The following is a 15,185-nucleotide window of genomic DNA, read 5'->3' on the forward strand; positions in this document are numbered from 1 at the left end:
TCCCGGTACAGAATTCTAACGTGGGGCGGTGTGGTTTTGCAAAGAAAATGAAGTGTCACCAAAACCAGGTATGCTGGCTTGTCTTCGTTGCCGACTTGACTGGATAACCAACAAAACACAGGAGCCAGGCCTCTACTTTCTCTGCATCTCGGTCTATCAAAGAGTGAGGAGTTCTAGCCATATGATCACCCAGCCAAAAAAAACAAGCCGTGCCTTCCCCCTATTTCGGCACTGTGAACCGGAATAGATCTCTCTCCCTTTATTTGCCTCACGCAGGTACTTGCTCACAGCAATAAGAAAGTAAAAAAAATGCACTGGCTAAGGAAAGTGAGGAATAAATTAAACAACAGCTACGAATGCATGGCCTGGTCTTTGTGATAAGACGTTTGTGCTATCCAGGACAGTACAAAGAAAATACAGGGCGAGCATTTGCTAAATCTGTTTTGCTTTAGTTATCCTGAGAATACGCTTATGCGGACAGAACATTACAGAGTCCAAATGTGTGTGTGTGTGTGTGTGTGTGTGTGTTACAATGTACAATTATCTTAATGGTTCTGAAGAAGGGATGGAAAGCCATCAAAAAGACAAGATGGTGTTGGAAAAACAGTAGTAACTGTTAATGTGGATAAAACATTCCAGGAAGCTTACACACATTTTTCCTCTCATCCTCACGACTGAGATAGATTCTAGGTTTTAATGATCTTGTTAAGAATGTTAATTAACCAATGGTGTTGTGCCCCTTTAATCCCAGCACTCAGGAGGCAGAGGCAGGCAGATCTCCAGCATGGTCTACACAGTAAGTTCCAGACCAGCCAGAAATACACAGTGAGACTATGTCCCAAAAACAGGGGGAAAGGGAGATGTTAATTATATTGCTGGGAGTGTACCTTGATGGTAAGATGCTTGCTTGCTTGTTTGCTTAGCAAGTGTGAAGTCCTACATTGAAACACAGGTCCTAGCACTAAAAATAATATTAAGCTACTACTAAATATGCCATATTTCAAAGGAAGAAAAGACTGAGCCACCAAGTAGATAGTTTGCCTAAGGTCCTAATGCTGGAATGAAGTAGAGTAAAAATTGACACATTCTTGAAGCCCAAACTCTTTTTTTTTTTTTTGTAATTTATTCTTTATAATTTATTCTCTTTACATCTCGACTGTAGCTCCCTCCCTCATCTCCTCCCGGTCCCTTCCTTCTTCCTCCCTATTCCCCCTCCCCTATTCCTCAGAAAGGAGGAGGCCTTCTCCCCTACCATCTGACCCTAGCCAATCAAGACTTATCAGGACTGCTTGCATCCTCTTCCTCTGTGGTCTGGCAAGCCTGCCCCACCAGGCAGAAGTGATCAAAGAGCAGGCAACAGAGTCCATGTTAGAGATAGCCCCTGCTCCCCTTACCATGGAACCCACTTGAAGACTGAGCTGCCTATGGGCTACATCTGAGCAGAGGGTCTAGGTCCTCCTCATGCATGGTCCTTGGTTGGTGCATCAGTCTCTGCAGGACCCCCTGGGACTGATTTGTTGTCTCTGCTGGTCTCCTTGTGGAGTTCCTGTCCTCTCCTGGTCCATGGAGGACTCTAGGGAGGATACTTAAATCTCATTCAGAAGGGCAAATAGAATAGACACGGGAAGCTATTGAAGAGAGGGAACAGGATGGGAGTCTACCATAGACGTCCTCTGAAAGACTCCATCCAGCAGGAGAGCGAAGCAGAATCTAAGATGCTTGGCCAAACCCTGGGCAAAGCACAAGGAGTCTTATGAAAAGCACAAGAAGCCCAAACTCTTAACAGCAGACGCCACAAAATACAGGATGCCTAAGCCGGGATCCACAGTGGGTTACTGTGTCCAAGCTTTGTCATGTAAACCGTTCTCCCAAGCTGGATGTGGTGGCACATGCCAGTAATCTCAGCCTGTGGGAGGCTGAGGCCGAAGGAGCGTGAGTTCAAGGCCAGTCAGAACACAGAAGACCATCTCAGAAAACAAAAACCAAGAATATTCCTAGAAAGTGAATGAATGGCCTAAGGTCCCTGTCAGTTAATGATACGGGCCATGGAGGTGCAGACTTCAGGACTGAACCTCATCACGAATGGGTAAAAGACCTACTGGGCACAACGAAGTTTTAAGGTTGCTCGGGAGAAATATTCACACTGGGAGAAACTTTTTGTTAGAAGCAAAACATTATACTTTGAGAAACGCCTAAGGCAAGTGCTTCTCTTTTATTAGGACTACTTAATTGAGTACAGAGCATTAAAATAGCTGGCCTGAATATTTATTAGAGCGCCAGCTGTTCCCTCCAGATTTTTAGAAATTCAAGCCTTGGTGCCAAGTGTAATTTAGAAAAAAAAACCGGCGGACAAGTAGAAGAGCCTATGTCGTACAATCCACATCTAAACAGTAAATGGTTGCTGGGAGGCGGCGAGTGTCACCACGCCTGCAGTGAGGGTGGTAGACTGTCCCCCCATGCCTCAGACGGCTCTGTTAACAAGGTCGGTGACCACACAGTTTTAAATCACACCTGACAACGCCTAACCAGCAACCCCTTATGCACGTACAGACAGTATCACGGGGACAGCCAGAGGGTTTGGATGGCGCTCTGGCTTCATTGTTGTTCCCATTTGCTTTTATTTTGTTTTCTATTCAGAGGGTCTAGCCCCGCTGAAATGTCTCGGAAAATGGAAATTTTTATTCAAAATTTCAAAATATCTCTATTTTAGGTTCCTGGCTATGGTCAAAATACATGATTTTTAAGGGGGATGGAAGGGAGAGACTAGGGGAGGAAGGGAAGGAGGATCCCTACAAAGTGCTTTGGATATCCTGTTTGTCGTCCAGGCTTGCTTTGCCTCCACCTGTCCCGTCCCATTGACGGTGCTGCTGAACTTGGTGGGGGTGGGAGGGGCGGGATGTCCCTTCCATGCACTGTAGCATTGTCGCCTCTGCGAGGTCATCACACTGGCCTTACTGTCGACTAGCCTCCCTCTGAGGAGAGTGCTATCCAGGCTCAGGCAGCCCAGGACACAATGGCTGGCAGGAAGAGCTGCTGTGGGCAGGAGGCTGGTGCTCCAGAGAGAGGACAATGTGTGGCAATCACCTCACCATCTGTAGTTACTGGGCAGATCCCACAGACGGGTGCAGAGTTCTTCCTGCCTGCTCTACCCTCTACGGCCCTGTCTGCTGGCACACACTCTCTTTAAAGACACGCTCTCGTTTTGTTTTTAGGGACCTTGGGTTTAAAAATAAACTGGCACTTTTGGATTAATAAGAAATTCCTTGAGGGATTAAATGGGCTACATTTTTTATCCCAGTAAGTGAATAATAGCAGCTTCCTGTGCCGGTACAATCAATCACCCTTTGCTCATGCTTGCACCACCCATCTGTCTCCTTCAAACTCGGAAGAGAGGGTCAAGACACATCTCCCCAACCCGAAAAAATAAAGCACACAGCCTGGGTATGAGAGCTGTCTGTGAGACCTTTTTTTTTTTCTTTTTTTTTTTTTTAATACAACACTTAACTCTATCAATTATATCCCGTCTGGACATACTGAACCACATACCCCCAGTGAAAAGACTGAGGTTTTCTAGCCTGCCAGTGTGTCCAAAGGGGGTAAAATTGTAACTCGTCATTTCCTAACACCCGTGATGAACACTCAAAGGGAGATTCCATAGAAGCGCTATGCTTAACTTCTTTACCTTATTTACTTACCTTCCTGTCGTCCAACCGTCTACTACCCGACTACCATTTTGATCTGTGACAGTGAAGGAGATAGGAGCCAGGGCCCTGTGTGTACTGAGCAAGGAGTCCACAGTTGCTACGACCCCAGACCCAGCATCAATTTTTTTAAACATACCTTGGCTTCCTTGACTAGAAAGATGATCCCATGGCCTTCTAAAGGCTGTGGTGATTTCTCCTCTTCTTCTTCCTTCTCCTCCTTCTCCTCTTCTAATTTAAACAGGAATCCTTTGCTGTGTGTGTGTGTGTGTGTGTGTGTGTGTGTGTGGTCGTTACCAAATCAAGTATGAAAGCCTTAGATGCTAGCTTCTGGCCCTACTAAGGAGAGGTGGGGCCTTTAAATGGGGGCTTCTCTGGAGGAAGTCAGGTCGTTGGAGGCATAACCTTGAAAGGGATCCTGGGACCATGACCTTTCTCTGCTCTCTTTCTATATCTCATCTACCTCGGCGTGACTAGCTTCCTCCTCTACACAGTGCTGTCATGATAATGCATTGTGCTTCATTAGGCCAAAAGCAAGAGGAACACAGAACCACGGACCTCTGAAACCGTGAACCAGAAACCTTTCATTCTCCCAAGTCAGTTAGCTCAAGTATTTTGTCCTGCGCATCTTCCTTTCTCTCCCTCCCCCTCCTCCAAGCAAAACACTTGATGGAATTCCAAACCAATAAAACTAACAGCCAAGCTTCTCTGGAGAAGCGAAACGCCTCTCAGCTCCCCCATGTACAACACTCTCACAGCTCCTAAGGGACGCTGCTAAGTTGGAAAAGCACTGGGCCAGAGTAACCATTTAAGCAGGAGATGGTCTATGCAACATCAGGTCCAAACTGAAACTGTTATTATAAAGGTTAAGGCTTCAGAGATTAGTGTCTACACCGGGTGGACAGACTTAGCAGAAGTTCTCTTGAAAACAAACAAACAAACAAAAAAAAAAAAAAGATGGAAGATTCAACCTGCGAGAAATTCAACCTGAGCCAACGACATTCCTTGGCTGTTGGGACACGATTGCAGTTTAGCCTGGGTTAATGACTAATGTTTGCAATGAGAGACCTGCCTCTCACCAAGTACTTTCACATGTACAATCTCATTTAATACAGGAGAGCGACTCTGCAAATGCAGTTGCCCAGCCTTTCAGATGAGGTGCAAAACACTTCTGATGTGAGAGTAACTTCTTCCAAGGCAAATCTGCACAGTGGTGGCTTCCGGCTGAAGACCCCCAGCTCTGTGTAGAAGGGGAGAGCTCACAGGTAGCAGCCCTCTGGTAGAACATGTGTTCCATCCTGCTCCCAACATTAAGGAAAGTGCAAGCAAATGAGACCTTGGGCGGTGCTCGTGACCAGAGCCCATGTCTGGTCAGAGCATAGCCTGTCCTTGAGACACAAGGAGGACCTGGGGTTAATTTGGGCTCACTGTTGAAACAAAGAAAAGAGGAAGCCATAAAATGTTGCTGATATACATTAGTTAGCTGATATGTTCAAGGTGAAATGGGCTATTCTATAGCTTTAAAGTGACTTGCCAAAAAATAGTGATACGTTAACAAAGGGATGAAGTAGCTACATGAGGAGAAAAGCTTGGCAGACAACATCTTAAGCAAAATCACTGGCACCGGAGGAGAGGCCAGGGAAGCCCCACATCCCTGCTGCACTCTGCCTCTCAGGACACACAGCCGGAAGCTAAGCCTGAGGAGCCCGATGGCAACCCCCACCTCTGAAAGCAGCCAGCCTAACCAGCAGTTTACAATCTTCTGATGTACGACGATCCTGATAGTAAAGGAATAAAGGCTTAGCAGATAACCAGACATGCTGCATCATTCCGCCCTGAATTCCTTTGCTTTAATTGGCATTACTGAGATTGGGAGAGTCAACAAGACCCAAAATCTGGGAGGTAAAAAGGCGTAATTTCCTAGCTTTGATAAAGGTGGTCCTGCAGCTGTCAAGGAGAACACCCTTTGAGACAAAATTCATACTGTGTTAGTGAGAGCCGACAGGTGGACAACTTTGTCTTTAACCATGTTAAAAACAAGTTGGAAAACTTTTTTTCTTTTTGTTTTGTTTTGGTTTGGTTTTGGTTTTTCTAGACAGGGTTTCTCTGTGTAACAGAGCTGTCCTGGACTTACTTTGTAGACCAGGCTGGCCTCAAACTCAGCGATCTGCCTGCCTCTGCCTCTCAAGTGCTGGGATTAAAGGCATGCGCCACCATGCCCGGCCATGTAAAACTTAAAAACACATGAATAGCATTTTTTAAATATAAAACTTTATCACTTGTTATTTTTCTATGGGTTTAAGATATGTTTTTAAATTAAAGCCGAAGAGAAGGCTCTGTGTTTCAGAGCGCTGGCACCCACATGGTGGGTCACAACCATCTGTAACTCTAGTTCCTCGGGATCTGACACCCTCTCTGGCAAGCAGGCGGGCAGACAGCAAGACAGCCAGCCATGCAGGCAAATACACATTTTTTAAATATACTTTTTAATTGAAAAAAAAAATAAAGATCAGGGCTGGAGAGATGGCTCTGAGGTTAGGAGCACTGGCTGCTTTTCCAAAGGTCCTGAGTTCAATTCTCGGCAACTACACGGTCGCTCCCAACCATTAGACAATAAGATCTGGCACCCTCTCTGGCCTAAATGCAGGCAGAACTCTGCATACATACATAATAAATAAATAAATCTAAAAAAAGAGAGAAAGAAAAATTAACAGTAAATTGAGAGGCTGAAATTTTCAGAGAGACATTATGTCGGGTTTGAAGACAGATGCAGCTCTCTAACCAAATGTTCCAAAGACAGACTTCCCTTAGAAGTTGGTTGCCTGTTGTGGGAGAAAAGGCTTCCTTGAGTAAAAAGGTGAACCCGTAGGCTTTCTCAACATTCTGAAATTCATTCATTCAACAGCATTTATTAGATACCTACGTGTTTCAGACAACATAGGACACACTGGGCTTAAGGAAATGATTGAGAAATGGCCTCCACACAGGAGACCCTTATTATTCCATATTGAATAAGTCAGATTCTGAAGTTGGTCATTTTAAGGCAGTCAGTATTATGTGTAGAAACAAACACGTGACTCAAAAATACCCTCATTAATACTCTAATTGTCATTTATGAATTTTTCAAGACTATATAATAATTTATTATCCTAGCATACTCTTTAAGAACATTTCATCCTAAACTTTTTTGGGCTTGTGGGTGGTGTTAATTGTGGCATATGCAAAAACTTTATCACTTTTCAATTATGAACAGATGTAAATGACTTACTTGATGTTTAATTTTAGAATAACAAGCATCTTCTAAAATAAGTTTCAGACTGAGAAAGTGGGGCTATGGCTACAGAATAGACTTAACACTCCCAAAGTGAACCCTGCAAGTGCTCCAACACCGCAGAAGCCATTTCACATCTCTGTGCTCCAATTTCTTTATTGGTCACAAAAAAAATATCACCATATGTTTTTGTGAGATGCCTTCACAGGCTTTTAAAAAGGACATCACGATTGTAAAGCTGTGGGCTTCTCAAATGCGCACGGTTCTAGGCACAGCAGCTTGTGTTTATTGCCCTCGCTACTCATCAAACTAAGGAAGGAGCATCATATGAGCCCGAATTGGAGACCATACTGGGTTAAATAGCAAGACCCCACGTAGAAATCAAAAGAGCACACTGCTTTCACCTTTCAAAAGGAATCACGTGCCAATCTGAGCATTAGGCCAGAGTGATCCAATTAAATGAGCTCCCAGTTGCAACTTTATACAGGCCGGGATGTTACCTGGTGTCCCACCTTTTGCCTCTGGCTCCATTTCAACCGCCAGGAACACCTTCCGCTGAGAATGCATCAGCCCCAGAGTGAACCAACGGAATAGGCAAGATGGTGCATCTTGCCCTTCCCCTCTGGGGTCCTCACACCTTTCCTACACTTCTCTCACAAGATACTTCCGTAGCCACATTTAGCTCTCTTCCTACTATCTCCCTGTAATTCAAAAGGCAATTTAGACTCCCATATGGTTGCCATCGAAGCTAACAGATGTCTAGCAAATTAAAACAAAAATTATGACTTATAAACTGCTGATGTACCATCATTCCAGAACATCTTGCAATTTACACTGAATCATAAGATAAGACATCCAACTTGATGGCCCACCCCGCCACCCAGGACTCCTTGAATCTCCCTCCTCCTGGAAACAAACTATATGCAACATTCTGCCATCTACTCTGGGTAAACTACCACTCGCAACACGAAGTAATATTCGAAGCACACTGAAGAGGCATTTGGCTTCAAACAGCCCATAGCTGTTTTGGTCCTTGGACAGCATGAAGAACAAAATAGCAAGTGGTCTAACTCAAGGCTTCTGTTGACCAATACAGTCAACTTTTTCTAATAAATTCATTTTCCAACAACGGCTGAAATCTACGTCTTAGTCTGGCTTATTATGGTTGTGATAAAAACACCATGACCAAAAGCAACTTGGGGGCGTGGGCGGCATTTTATATACAGTTGCATAGAACAGTTCATCACCAAAAGCGGTGAAGGCAGAAACTCAAAGAGGGCAGGAACCTGGAGGCAGGAGCTGATGCAGAGACTATGGAGGGGTGCTGCTTACTTGTTCATCATGGCTTGCTCAGTCTGCTTTCTTATAGAACCCAGGAGCACCAGCCCACGAATAGCACCATGCACAGTGAACTGGGCCCTCTCACATCAATAACTAAGAAAATACCCTTCAGTCAGTTCTTACAGAGACATGCTCTCATTTGAGATGCTCTCCTTTCAGGTGTCTAGCTTGTGTCAAGTTGACAGAAAACTAGCCAGTCTACCACATAAGCTTCTACAAAGCGACCTTGATTCTTCCCTATCCGAAGATGAAACTGAGCAGACTCCATGATAGTTTTTACTGATGTGCCAAATGGGTACAGTTAAACTGCCTGAAAGCTGCTTCAGGGCTCAGAGACAGAAGAATGCATGGGCTTTAGCCGACAACCACAGCTGAACCCTCAGTGGGCATCACCTGCCAGTCACAGGGGAGCACCAGCCTGGACGCCCCACCCAAAGGAGACATCAAAAAACTGCAGCCACAGCTCACAGCAACTGCACAGAGGCCCCAGGTTAGAATTATCCCCGTGAGTAGTCAAAGCAGAGAACTACGCACGCTAAGAATTGGGTTTTATTTTGAACTACTGAAGTTTGGGGGCTTGTTATGCAGCAATAAATAACCAGGATGTTGACATTCATTTACTATCTGAGAAACACTTGACTGTCAAGGTCCAGAACAAAAAACATCTACAGTGGTCAGTGATGGGACAGAGGGATCAACTCCCCAAAGAGCTGACCTTAAAACAAACATCCTTCTCTCTCCTCCGCCCCAGAGACAAGTCAGTGTTTCTGAGAAACATCTTCCTATGATGACACCCTCAATAAAATCAATTCCTGCTGGTTTGACTTCTCCCAAAGCAGAGCAAGAAAAACAAGGTTTTCCCCACCACCCTGCGCTAACTAACAAGAAAGGAATCTGTACAAGATGCTGGCTCTGCTGCTCACAATATCACAACTGTTACATAAAAGGGTTAGGATTTTACACACGAAGCTGCAATTCTAATAATAAAAATACAGCTAATGACTCAGAGGGCTGCATTTGAGATTCACGGTGCAGATAGGGAAACATGTGTGTCATGCCAGTAACTCAACAAGCAAAGAAAACTCAGTGGAAGGTATTTTTTTAAGTGAAAGAATCACTGAGGAAGAAATGACAAACAAATTAGTCTTTGATCAAGTCTCAGTAAAGGGCAGTCTATAAGTAGGCAAGTCTCCCAGTTCACGCTTTTTCCATCACAGACCACTGCTCATCCATTCTCATCCCTCACATTTCATCTACCCCGGCATATTAGAACTCAACAAATCCTTTGTCAGAAACAGAAAGGCCCTCACAACTCGACCAAATTCTTCATTTTAATAGCTGAGTAACGAGGGCCCAGGGCAGTTAACTGACTAACGCAGTCAAAGAGCTGATTAGCAAGAGATCCGGGCTGTCACGGCTGCCACTGTATGTCCGCTTTTATTTTACAAGAACTATTACTTTCAAATGTCTTCAATGAATTTCAAATCCAGTCTACATGTCAATGTGAAAATGAAAGATTAGGAGCCCGTGGCCTCCGTTAGCAATTTCTCCTTCAGAACCGTACAGCCAAAGCATCGACTCTGCTATTTCTGGCAACCGCAGGCAGGTTGGTGGCTGAAGGCAATAGAAGTGGGCAAGTTTTCACAACTATGCCACATCTCCAGTCACTAACATTTCAGTGTGGATTGCTTTAATTATCACATGGGGGCTTTCCTGCTGATTGCTGCTAGCGCCCACTGGTCCTGATAAAATGGGGCATTTAAATGCGAGGTAGAAAAAGTCCTAAAGGTGGGCCTTGGCTCTGAGAGGACAGGGGGACTGAAGGGTTCCCTTAAGTAGTCACCTACTTAGCAATGCCGCCCAGTGATGCTCCTTCAGTTCCCCGGCCTCAGTCTGCAGGCTGGCTTACCACAAAACTCCCTCCCGCCCACAGGAATACCTTCAAAATCAGGCGAGATGTGGGCTCTATTCTGGAACTCTCCGTGCAAGCAATCCACAATTTTGTGGAAGCTCTCCACAGTTCAGGGGTTTTGCTGCAGCCTAATCCAGAGACGGGGCTAAATTTGCCTTTGTGCTCTCTACAAAATTACACCAAACTGCCGGGGAAACAGTCCCCAGTCCTTTTTATTTCCTTTTCACTCTCTGCTGTGAAACGGCAGAGAAAGCCCGTGGGCGCTTTTGGTTGCCTGGTAGCTGAAAGGTGCAACTTCTGGAAGCGTTCAAGCAGAATGAGGAGGCCTGGACTCACCACCCTGCAGCCCCATTCGAGGGCCCTTGCCTCTCATAGCTGAATGCTATCAGAATACCTCACTGGGAAATATGCCTACCCACCACTTTTAAACATTTCCAGAAAGGGTCCAGCAGAGAAGCAAAAAAAGAAAATCATTTCCTCTTGCTCTAGTTGGGGGTGGGGGGGAGAGCTCCCACGAAAACATACTAGCAATGACACAGAAAACAGAAACTGCCCGTGAATGGCTGGATATGGTTATTTATTCCCACGCCCCCTCAACAATGTGGTCCAGTCCTGAAGACAGATGACACACAGTCCATTTCCTTTCACAAAACACACATGGCCACTCTGATAGAAAATAAACTGACCTGGTACGGGGGGGGGGGGGGGGGGAGAACATAAAGAATATTTACTATTCTCACAGATGAATATATTTACAGCCAACAGCCACAAATAAAAGAAGTCCAATTAAAAAGCCCTGTTTTCAGACCGCTGGATCATTGTTTGTTTACCTCGCAGAAACTTGGGGATACCCCACGGGCCGCCACCATTTTCACCTCCCGTGGAGAGAGGGTGCCAGCGAGGAAGACGTCCAGACGGAAAGAGGTGGGCTGAAAAATAACACGGTCGTCCTACCAACCAACCATTTCCCCGTTGTCCTAGAGAACGCTTTGTCTGGCTGCTGAACACGTTTGTGAGGTCGCAGAAAAGAACCAAAACAAAAGAGTAGGGTCCCAGCCTGATTACAATAGGCGCCCCGCACAAGGCAGTGCCGAGCGTAACTCGGTTTGAACCCGGTGTGCAAGCAGCTGCTCGCCTGCCTTGCCAGTAAAACAGGTCTCACACGCCTTCTCCTTTGCATTTCTCCGAGGGTTCCTAAAACCCGGGCCGCTGTGTGTCACCCCTTTAAAAACGGAGGACGTGAGGCACGCGCACACTGAAACATATGTTGACTGGCGACTAGTTATTCCACAAGGATACACAGGGAAATAAATCCCTCCACCCCACACGCCCACTTGGCCAGTCCATGATGCAAAGGGAACGCTTTACAGCCGGAGAGGAGCATGCAGGACGTGTTATTTACGTGCCCATTACAGAACCACACACCACAGCATCTGCATCCTACACAAAGCCCGAGATGGTGCAAGGAGATACACGCTGAGCACAGCACAGACCAGCCGCGGCAACACCGAGCCAAGCCCCCGGCCAATCAGATCGGAGCTGGAAGGTGGATCTCGGGGTCGGCTCTGCCCGATTAGCCTGCCCCATTATGACACCACGCTCTGCCCAACATCCAGATCCCACGGGGAGCAAATCTAATCCGTGTGCTCGCTCCTTTCCCAAACTGCCGAGCCGTCCGCCCATCCGTACCCAAGCTATTCGCGACCCCCCCCCCCTTAAAAAAAATAAAAATAAAAAGAAAAAGGAAAAAGCCACCCCGAGGCCTGGCTGCCCCTCGCCCGGCTCAGTTCCTCTTTTCACCTCCTCCGGGTCCTGGAAAGGATGAAGTGTTGCTCACCCCCGCGCTCGAGCCGGGGAGGCGGAAGGTAGACGCCTCTCGCCCCAACTGGGGCAGGCGCCCCGGGGGCGGCGAAAAGTAAAGGCAGCGACCACGGCGGGGGACCGTCGCCCACCCACCCGCCACAGCACTCGGAAGCCCGGGAGCGCTCCAACTTACCCAAAATATGACATTGAAGCCAAAAATGAAGTATTTGATGCAACAACTGACTTCAGGACCCTTGTAGTGCTTCCCGGACATCCTCTGGGTTCATGAAGACACTTGCCCCGCCAGCCCGAGTTTGGAGCCCCGGAGCACCGCGGCTCGGAGCAGCCCGGCGAGCAAGCGGGGCACGCGGGGGCTCAACCGCGCGGACCGAGCGGCTCCGGCACCTCCAGCCGCGGGCCTCCGAGGCCGCCGAGACGAAGGGGGCTGCAAGCCGCCGGGAAAGCTCGCCGAACCGGCACGGTGCACAAAGCGGGAGCCGCGCGTCCGTGCGCCAGGCGGCGGGTCCGGCGCTCGGTCCCCGGGCTCCAGGCAGAGGCGGCCGCGCAGATGCCGGCGGAGACGCTGCCCGCCGCCCGCTCGCGCGCCTCCCACCGCTCGCCCCGCCCGCCACTCGCCCCGCCCGCCCCGGCTCGCAGCTCCGCCCGGCGCCTGGGTCGGCGAGGCGCGCGCACGGGAGCGCGCGCTCGGCTCGCGCTCGGGAGCTCCCGCGAGGCGGCCTCACGACGCTGCCGCGCCACCTCTGTCGCGGTCCACGCGTCCCTCTGCTTCGCCTCCTCGCTCCCCGCCCCTTCTTCCCGAGCTCCTCGCTGCCGGGATGGCCGTGGGGAGGGAGCCCTCCGCAGCGCGCTGATTCGGAGCCGCGGAGGGACCGACCGGGGCGGATGAGCGCTGGCTCCTTCCCTTGGCCACCCCCAGCTCTGGAGGGACCCCGGAAAAGAGAGTGGCTTCGGGGCGCGAGGCCTGGGTGCGTCTCACCTTCCAGCACACACACCCCCCTTGGCTATCTAACCACCCTTACCTCTTCCTGCACACCTAACAGCTGAGCAGAGTGTCGCGCGCGTGGGTTTTGCAGAGGTCTCCAGGGGGGAGTTAGGAAGTTGATGAGGAGAGGATGCAAGCCTTGGGCATCTCCGAGGATACTCTGAATCCCTCTGTGGCTAACCCGCCCTTCCCAACGGCCAGAGAAACGACTCTTATCCTGCAAATGGAGGTGAGAAAGGGGAGCTGGCCCAGAGGAGTCCTGACCCAGATCCACTTCCACAGCACGCGTTCCCACCCCTGATGGAATAGCGCCCAAGGAACACAGCTGCTTTCTGATGGAGGAAGCGCTCCAGGAGAAACAGGACTGTCTTCCTCTGGGGAATCCCGGATGGGTTTATAGACGCAGGCCACTCCTGACCTCTGGGAAAGGACAGAACTAGAGGGTAGAAACTGAGAAGCACAGGTGAACACGAACCCAGCAGTTGTGGATCTACACTTTTAGGGCGCTTTTCACGAGTGCAGGGAAACAGGTACCGGTGTCTTGTGGGAAGAGAAGGAAGGGCGGCTAAGAAGTGTGTGGCAACATCTATGGGAATTTGTTTCAGTCTTCAAACATCCATGACCGAAAAATCCAGGATTACCCAGACATCTGCATGTCTAATAAGCTCCAAAGGTGGTAACTCGGGATGGGGGAAGAGCAGGACCTGAGGTCCAGAGTCTCCTATGGTAGGTTATGCTAAGTAACTCCCTCTGCCTTTGCTCAAAAGCTGGCTTCAGTCAAGCTTCGGGACTGCAAGATGCTTACTTTTACCTTCGGCGAACGCTTTCTAGCCTGGCCTGGCCTGGCCTTCAGAGGGGTTGAGGCTGTCTTGGAGTCACAGTTAGGAGTCAGGGGAGAACCAGGAATATAACTCGCTCCAGCGCGTGACACAGTGGATGAAACAGCCTTATTTCCCTACACCCAGCCCAAACACAGGTCCTCTTCCCACAGCGGATTTCCTTATTAACAGGGGAGCACTGACAAGCTTTACCTAAGCCTACTCAAATGCTGTTGTAATTCTTTCTATATATAAACAGATCTGCTGCTGAAGGAGGCGGAGAAAGTCAGAGGAAAGGCCTCTCTTAAGCTATATGACACATTTCAAAAAAAGGCCGGGAATTAAATCCAGTTGATGACTTAGCTTTATCCTCAAGTGATACAAGTGCCCCTGACCTCACACATGCGTGGTCTCTCAAACATTTGCTGCAATCGATGAACCTTCCCTGACACATAATTATCACTTAAGTCCATAGCTTGATCTGGATCCACCTCTGGTGCTGCATATCTATGGCTTAGATGAATGTCTACTGACATGTAGCTCTCATCAGAGTATCATACCGTATATTTTCACTGTCCTAAAACTCTTCTGTACCCCGCCTAGACATTCCCGCCCCTTCCCCCCACACCACTGATGTTTTATATCGCCATAGTTTTGCTTTTTTCCCCTTTGAATGTCATATTTTTAAAAATGCCATGGTCTGTAGTTTTCCTGCTTCTTCGCCATGAACCTAAAACATGTCTCAAAATAAAATCTTAAGCATCTACAGACCATGGTGGTGTTTGTCTGGACTGCCGACACCTGGGAGGTGGGGGTGGGAGTATCAGGGGTTCAGGGTCACCTTTGGCTACATTAGTAAATTCCAGACCATACTGGGCTACCTGAGAAGCTTTCTCAAAAAAAGAAAAGAAGAAGAAAGATCAATGGAGAAGGCACAATTCAGATCATTCATTGGCAATTTGGAGAACCATTAAAAAGCAAAAGAAATGAACAAAACTAGTTAAATAGTTCGGATGCATTTCATATATCCAATGTTACTTCTGTGGAGATTAATGAGTTAAACTTTTTTTTTTCAAGACAAGGTTTCTCTGTGTAGCCCTGGCTGTCCTGGATTTGCCTCGTAGACCGGGCTGGCCTGGAACTCACAATGATCTACCAGCCTCTGCCTCCCTGAGGGCTGGGACTAAAGGCATGCACCACCGTGCCCAGATATGAATTAAACATATTTAAGCAATCCAGAAAAGCAAAATGTTTGTTAAAGTTCTTGATAAAATGACTCTTTTGATGATGGGCGGTAGTTGTGAATGCCTTTAATCCCAAAACTTGGGAAACTGAG

At 47.9% G+C, this 15,185-nt stretch overlaps 1 protein-coding gene across 3 annotated transcripts in view; it reads right to left on the minus strand.

The window, feature by feature from the left end:
• Positions 1-12,361, minus strand: part of Tspan5 (tetraspanin 5) — a 164,972-nt gene extending 152,611 nt beyond the window's left edge. For 2 of the 3 annotated variants that reach the window (XR_009594661.1, XM_060392636.1), the window contains exon 1: positions 12,222-12,361. Coding sequence is in view for 2 of the 3 variants with exons in the window: in XM_060392636.1 (XP_060248619.1) it covers positions 12,222-12,302 (81 nt within the window). In the remaining variant the exon portion in view is untranslated. Of the gene's footprint in view, positions 1-11,055; positions 11,486-12,221 lie in introns of those variants that run through there. The other variant, XM_060392637.1, reaches the window with a different exon arrangement.
• Between the last annotated feature and the right edge of the window lie 2,824 nt (positions 12,362-15,185).

This window comes from Meriones unguiculatus, chromosome 10, assembly GCF_030254825.1.
Source record: "Meriones unguiculatus strain TT.TT164.6M chromosome 10, Bangor_MerUng_6.1, whole genome shotgun sequence".
Classification (NCBI taxonomy): domain Eukaryota; kingdom Metazoa; phylum Chordata; class Mammalia; order Rodentia; family Muridae; genus Meriones; species Meriones unguiculatus.